Raw genomic sequence first — 8,258 nt, 5'->3', positions numbered from 1 at the left:
GGATGGGGGCGGCGCTGGTGCGGCGCGGGGGCTGCCTGCTGCTCTGGCTGGCCCTGCTGCTGGGCTGCTGGGCCGAGCTGGGCAGCGGGCTGGAGTTCCCGGGGGCGGAGGGCCAGTGGACCCGCTTCCCCAAGTGGAACGCCTGCTGCGAGAGCGAGATGAGCTTCAACATGAAGACGCGCAGCTCCAGCGGGCTGGTGCTCTACTTCGACGACGAGGGCTTCTGCGACTTCCTGGAGCTCATCCTCACCCAGGGTGGACGGCTGCAGCTCAGCTTCTCCATCTTCTGTGCTGAGCCCGCCACCCTGCTGTCTGACACGGCAGTCAATGACAACCTCTGGCACGCCGTTGTCATCCGCCGCCACTTCAAGAACACGACACTGATCATTGACCGGGCCGAAGCAAAGTGGGTGGAGGTGAAGTCTAAGCGGCGGGACATGACTGTCTTCAGCGGCCTCTTCTTAGGGGGGCTCCCGCCGGAGCTGCGGCTAGCGACGCTAAAGCTGACGCTCTCCTCTGTCAAGGACCGGGAGCCCTTCAAGGGCTGGATAACGGACGTCCGGGTCAACTACACGCAGGCATCGCCGGTGGAGAGCCAGGAGGTGCGGCTGGATGATGAGCAGAGCCGCCTGTGCGCCAGGGAGGACGTCTGCCTCAATGGGGGCGTCTGCTCGGTGCTCAACGACCAGGCTGTCTGCGACTGCTCCCAAACAGGCTTTCGGGGGAAGGACTGCAGTGAAGGTAAGGTGCCATTTCAGCTCGCCTCCACCGCCCCCCTCCCCATCACTCCGTGGAGGGGACGGGTAGGAAGCCAGGCCTGCATGGAGTTTCATCTGTACAAGTGGATCTCCCTCTCTCCCCTTCCCTCCCCGCCACGTCCCCAGCTCCCATCTTCCCCGCCTTCCCCTCCCTGCCCTCCACATGTCTCTGTGGCCGACCATGGTGCCATCACTTTTCTCTTCTCTGTGAGGGTGGGTGAGAGGAGGAGGTTATTTGGGCATCTTCCAGAAGCAGGGTGCGTTTTGGGGTTGTCCCGGGCAGAGGAAAGATGGGTCCTGGGTGCCAGGTCTCACCTGGAAGGGAGGGGGCGGCTGGCATCATGCTTGGCCAGAGTCGAGGCGGGGACGGGCATGCTTGTCACAAGCAGCTGGTGGCAATTAATTTTGGGAGCGCAGAAAGCGATGCTGGGGAGAATTTTACCGGATTAAGTGCAAAGATGGCCTGGGTTTATTTTTGTAGGGTAGGGGAGACCCAGAGTCCACTTTGTATTGATATTTGCCTCTGCTACGTCGCTGAAATAAAATCACTGATTTATTTGTGAATTCCTTAAATCGTTGCCAGGGAAGAGGGGAATTAAACGGAGGGTTATGTTTTTACATGAATGTGAACGGTACTGTTTTGCAATGTATTTAGCAATTCACCATGCCAGGGAGAATACAAAAGGACAAGGGGGAAGTACATACTCCAAGACCACAAAATTACTGCATAGTTTTACCAAGTACAAGGGAGCTTAGAAAAACAGCAGTTTCCTGAATCCCTTCTACAAATAAATCACTGGGTAAAATATGATTCATATTCAGTGCCCATTGTTTTTGGTGAATGGAAGGAGTGTGAATAATTACTTTGCAGATGCATGTAGGACTCTTTTTTTATTATTATTATTTTGCTAGTAAATGTACCATTGCTTGCAGCTCCTTAAGCATAGAGAGTACATATGTTGTATACCTAGAACAGGATGTAAAGGTATACGAGTGAAATAAGAACAAATGTATCAAAGGAAAATATAATCTTCATGTCAAAATTGGAAAGCAAAGACCTAAGTTTAAAATGTAAAAAGTAAATATAAATAAGGTATTATCAAGGCCAGATGAAGATCTTCACTGAGTGGCTGCATGACATTTATGGCTGAATAATTTGCCTTTATCATTTCTATCAGATTTCACTCATTATAAGAAAGAAAACATCATTTGTGACTGTGCTTTATTATGTAACACCTTCTGTCCTTAGTGTCAATACTCAAAACACTAGAGTCGTTCTGCATCCTGTTTACTTGATCAGCTGTTTATCTCTCATCTGCCATTTGTTAAAAAATTCAAACCCTATTAACATTTTAAAATAATTTTTAATAAGTAAAGAGCAAATGATAGTTTCAGAAAATAAGATGTTTGTACTTTCAATAGCACACAATCCCAGAAACTGTAAAATGAAATATCTTTTATATTAGGTAAGATCATACCAATGGAGTTAGTATTTGGATGTAAATTTTTAATATGTGGTACTACATAATATGTAGGTGTATGTAAAATATTGAGTTGTCTTAGCATCTTTGAGTTAGGCCCTATTATAAACAAAAAGAAAATTAGGAGGTGTCGCAGCTTCGTTAAAGAAACAATAGTCATTTATATATTAATATACATTTATATACCCTTTACATTAAAACATAGTTTATTTATTTGAAGTTATTTTGAACATGTAATATTTGTATGAAAAAGTTCATATAATTGCATGTAATATCAGTCAGAGAAAATCTTATCTTTACATAATCATAAGATCAATAGCTATTTTTAAGGAACATTTTTATGTTTAGACTGAATGTTATTGAAATACATATATATGTTTTTATATATTAAAAATTGTATAGAGCTTATAAGAAGATGACACTCAAAATAATATTTAGAATCCCCCAAATTTAGGGTAAAATGTTGGCTTCATTCAAATACTGGTGGTTTTACAATTGACCTCAGTGGGATCAAGATTCCCCTCATGTGTCCCTTGACCACTAAGAAGCCTTATAAAATAATAGCAAGACTTACAATTTTAGCATACTTTCTCAACAAAGGATCATAAAGTGTTCAGGTTCTGATTTCATTTGAAAAAAGTAACATTTCCACTGATAGCAATATAAATGGAACTAGTCCTACAGTTTCTGTCTGTTGATTGGGAAAAATTAGTAACTGAAATTCATGTCAGTCAGATTTTGATGAAGGGATCAGTAGCTACTCATATGTGCTACCAAAGATATTGAACTATTTTATAAATGATTTAATATTCTAAGAAATAGAAAAGGCAGAAGGACAAGTAAAACCATTATGTCTGCCAAGGAAGAAACCCTGGCTATTGTTGTTTAGTACTTTGTAGCCAACATAGAAATTACACTGTTGAGTTTTGATCTTTTGTTCCTAGAATGTGTAAATTTCTCACAAAGCTTAGTAAGAGGTTGCCATTGCTGAAGGATGCAGGATCATCTCAGACTGCAATGATCTGGAGAGGTCTTGAGTTTTCACTCTGTCTTGTCCTACTTTTTGACTAAAAATGGTTTAGATGGAAAAAATCCCCAACTTTCCATTTTTATCTGAAATTGTAACCACATGTCCTAGTTAATACCCTTTCATTAAAGGTGAAAGATGGTCATGAAATTCTATTTTCTTTGGATTTTTTAATTTTCCTTTTTTTTTTTTTTTGGCTTGGATTTAGTGTGCTTCTGCATCTCTGCAGTCTGGTAAGGCAGAGAGCATAATGAGGACTTTAGAAATCAATAACAACAACAACAAAGAAAACCTTTCAAAAATGTTCTATCTACTTGCACATTTGAGAGACTAGAAATAATTGATATAGAGTCAAAGTTTCAGGCCTTAGGATGCAATTTTTGATAGCACTTAAGTTATTTTCAGGAAAAAATCTGGTGGGGGTTTTTTTTTCAGATTTTCATCTTTGAAAATCTCATTAATTTTTCATGAAGTAAAATTTTCGTATAAGACTGAGGTTTAACCAAGTTTATTTGTTTTGGAAATCCCATAGTAATATAAGTTATTCCCAGTAGGCTTAACTGTCCTTGTACCTGTCTAAATCAGGAGTAGCTTTATTTATGTTATCTGAACTACACCAGTGTAAAAACAGCGTAAGCTAGGAAAGAAACAGATTTATTGCATTCAGTCATGCTCTTTGTTCGAATAGGATCTAAGCTCTCTTCAATAGGAGGTTTGGCATGAATCACAGAAAAAGGACTGGAGTTTTGCTTGAGTATTGAGGGTGTGCAGTCTACAGCACAGAAAAATACGATCTGTAGCAGTTCTGTTGTTGATTAGTCCGTGTGCTTATGAGTAAAGACAGTAAAAGAGCCTTCTAAAAGAGAAAATAAAATCTCTATTAAGTACTGAAACAGGCAAGGGAATATTATTTCACATAATAATAGTGGCTCAGTAGAAGGAAAAATACACAAAATTATGATAAATTTTGTTAGGAATAAGACTAGCATTAAAATAAACACTGATTGCCATATCAATTTTCTGATAAGTTTTTGCCATACATCACAATCATCTATTCAGTGAAAATTATATTACTCCTTGAAATGAATCAAATTGGTATGGCTTGATTCTATGATAGGGAGAGCTGTTCATTAAAAAGACTGATCTTTAAAATCAAATTTTTAGTGAATTAAGTCAGGGTCCTAGAAGGTAGGGAGAATACATGATTCGTATCAGTGAGCCTCCATATTCCTCTTCTCATTTTGCTTCTTATATTAAAATTTCAGAACAAAAAAACTATTTTAAATATTAAATTTATAAAATAGTGACCCTCTGGCTTTAGACAAAAAAAATATATAATTTTCCTTTCATCCTCATTTGTATAAAAATAACCTTGTCCAGTATCCTGTCTGAGAAAATAGACAGATACCTCTGAAGGAGGAAATAAAAAACACATAACACACTTTGACTTGGGAGAATTTTCTCACTGACCCCAGCTTCTTGTCACTCCATGCCCTTCTGCTTTTCTATATCTGTAACTGCTTGAAAAAACTGCATACAGGATATTTTATCTTTTTAAAATATAGCTGGCCTACTTGCCTCAATATTAACATGTTATAGAGACAATTACTCTGTGAATTCAAAGTATTCTTGTTTAGAACATGTTTTATTTTAACTGTTCTACTGAGATTCTCTTTTCTGGGAAAAATGAGGACCGTTCATGCAGCTGTTCGCTGTTAGAGATGTTCTTCCTTGTCAGATATTCAGAAGTTGATGCCAGCTATGGTTTGAACTGTGAAAGTGATTTTTTAAGGAAGCGAATTCCAGATGTCTCAGGCTAGCCAGCATTTAGATTTGTTTGTTTGGGTTCTGAATATATTACATCAATCTTTGTTGTGTATATTTGCTTCTTCATGTTAACTTTTTAAAAAGTCATCCAATATTTATATCTTTGTGAAAAAATTCATATTTTAATTCATTCAATTCTCTTATGCCTTGAATAAAACATATACAAATATTTTGGCATTAATTATCTTTTGCAAGATATGTGTTTGAGTGCAAAGCGATGCTGTTGAACTCATTGCCTGAAGTCATTCTTAACAGAGTAGCCACCTTGGTCTTTATCCATCTTGAATAGTTAGCTAAATATACTTTGAGCTAGTAAATACTGTGAGCAAAACTTCCCTTTCGATTTACACTTCAGAATCTTTATCTACAATACACATCTCTATTACATGATCTGTATTTCTTCTGCATGCTGAATTTCTTGTCAGTACCAGTGGCCACTGGGGTGACATTGAGTTAGGAGGAGGGCTAGAAATCCACCAGAGATTTCACTAAGGTTCTGTTGTATTTACAGATGATTTGATTAATTTAACAGTAAATGTTTTAATTTTATTTAATATTTTTAAACAGTAACTTTGTCAGGGTAGAATCTTAAGGGCAGAGAATCAAATAATCCCAAAGTCTTTCAAAACTGTATTAAATATGTGCCCTCCGCATTTAGTCGTATGAAAATCCTTATGTCAGTTTAAAGGAGAATTTTGCATCGTTTTCCTAATGCAATTTGATATGTTATTTTGTTTGCCAGGATTCAGCATTATAGGATACTGATTTCAGTATCTGCCTCATGTAAAATCACAGCAATTCAAATACTGTGTCACTGGTAATTAGGAATTGGCAGTCCGTTTTATATTATCTTCTAAGAAGGCTACTTGTTGAATCTTGCTAATCCTTTCAAAATGCCGATATTGAAATACTTCCAAAAGACCACTTATGCATATAGCATACATCTTAGTACCCCAGATCAATAATATTTTATATAGTGAGATTGTTGCTTTCCTTTGTGCCTAGCTGAGATGCAGGGTCCATGTTAATTTTAAGTCTGTATTGCAAATTATAGAATGCTAATATGCTAGAAGAATTTACATCTAGCAGCATAGGACCTTGTGTCAGATTGGCCATATTCATTCAGAATTTCAAAATTGTATAATGAAATTGTCTATATTTTAATGTAATTACATTTCAAGGCTTACAGGCATTTTGGACCAAATGTACGTGATCTTTTTTCTCAGCTGCAGGTTGGCTCCCTAGGAGTCTTTTAACAGTAGATGCTAGCCAAGGAGTTGTGGGAAAACATTTGGATTACAGAATATGTAATTTTATCCCATCATCATTACCGAGCTGATGGATGGGAATGTGGAAACAGACTGGCAAGTAAAACCAGTTCCTGATAGAAATAGCTTTATGTAGAGGCTAACAGTAACATATGCAGCTTTGAGGATTTATGCTTCTTTTAATAAACATATCAAAATTAGCTGGTAATTTAAAACAAAAAGGTTCATCCATCTCTCTTGTTGAAATTAATACAATGTTTTGTCTTCCAGAAAGCTTAGTGTTACTTTCAGAAAACATGAAACCATACCAGCTTCTGGAAAAATACTTTGTCTAGTTTATTGTGCTGTAGTTGAAAATTGTATACCTTCATACACACATGATTTTACAGAATAGTGAAGGGCATTCTGAGGTTTTGTGTACTATGTTGTACCTGAGGAGTAAATTGTAAAGACCAAAGTATACTTCTTTCAGGGAGTGATTTTGTAGAACGTGACAAACGTAACTTTAACTGTGCTGCTATATACAGAATTCACTGGCAAAGTCAGGGTACATAATATCTTTGATGCCTTTATTTAGTCCTACGCTGACCAGGGATCAAATTTTAATCTTTTACAAAATAATTTAGGTTTTTCCCACAAAGATGTGTACTTTCTGAAATGACACTTTCTCCTTCTGTACTGTGGTGATGGTATCTGACTAAGAAGTAGTTGTATGTGGTGGGTTCATGCTAATGTCTAGTCATTCTCTTGGATCTCGGTGTACTCAGTAGAACCAATGAGCACTTCAATGCACAAATTACCTACTAATGAATGAAGTAGGAAAACGCACATGATTTTGATATAACATTGCTTTCTCATTGACCCTAGACAGTTCACACCACTTCTCCAGTTTGGTTTCTCCATCTGTAAAGTTAAACTAGTGACACTCCATACGGGATTTTTGGTAGGATTTTCTTGGTGGCTGTCAGGCACTTGAAAGACCAGAATTTCTATTAAGGATCTAGTAGGGGAAGTCAAGACTTGAAGCCCCGCTTACTATAGTGCAACCTCTTTAGTCTACAGAACTGATACTTATCAGCTGGCTTTGAAGTTGCCACCATTCCTACTGCCTAGCTATCCATAGCTTAGTGTTCAGAATAATGTGGTTTTTCTTGTGCACAACTGGTCTGCCACTACATGCTTTCCATTAGTCTGACTAGATACTGGAAATGATGTAGCTTGTCAGCTGTCAACTGCCAAACACTTCTCCCTTGACAATTCAGGTCTTCTCATGGTTATAACAGTTCCCATTCTTTGCAATGTTACGACACCTGTACAAAAGTCATCCTTATTACTATAAAAGGATCTAAGATTTAATGTCTGAGGATAGTGGAGCACTCTGGGTCCAAGTCAATGATCATACAATTTTTTAAAAGTTTTATTCTTTTTCGTTTTCAATGAGAAATTTGGGGGTGAAAGTGGGAGGTGGCCTCAGTCATGCCTTGTTTGAGCTTGAAAAGAAATAAGAGACAGAGGTATGCTGGCAGCTTTCTGTAAGAACAGGATTGTATGACAGGATTTTAGATTTCTTTAATTCTATGCAGTTGTTTATGAACCTGGAACTATTTAGCTAGGCCCTAATAAGCAGCAAATTTGGTGCCTCATAGATAGCTGAAAAAAACGGGTTCTGTTTTCATTTTTCATTGGAATCAATTTGAAGTCCCACTGACTCAAGTTTAGAATTAGGGCAAACCTAATAACCTGCTGATTCTGAACTTATTATTCAAGTGGGAATATGAAAACAGAGAAAATCTAGGGCAAATTAAATAAACTGCTGATTCTGACTGTGGTATTCATCTGGGAATATCTACAGAGAAAAGACTTCATAAATTTGTATATTTATTACCATCATCATCAT

The 8,258-nt window shown here is 38.0% G+C and overlaps 1 protein-coding gene across 1 annotated transcript in view; it reads left to right on the top strand.

Annotated features, from left to right (window-relative positions):
• Nucleotides 1-2: 2 nt before the first annotated feature.
• LOC109279272 (neurexin-1-like) overlaps nt 3-8,258 on the top strand; it is an 84,115-nt gene continuing 75,859 nt past the window's right edge. The window contains exon 1 of the mRNA XM_019470309.1: nt 3-741. Within this exon, the coding sequence (XP_019325854.1) occupies nt 3-741 (739 nt within the window). The remainder of the gene's footprint in view (nt 742-8,258) is intronic.

The sequence above is a fragment of the Aptenodytes forsteri genome, unplaced genomic scaffold (genome assembly GCF_000699145.1).
Source record: "Aptenodytes forsteri isolate BGI_AS27 unplaced genomic scaffold, ASM69914v1 Scaffold190, whole genome shotgun sequence".
NCBI lineage: Eukaryota > Metazoa > Chordata > Aves > Sphenisciformes > Spheniscidae > Aptenodytes > Aptenodytes forsteri.
Note: the sequence above shows the minus strand (reverse complement) of the source record. Positions and strands in the feature narration are given on the sequence as shown.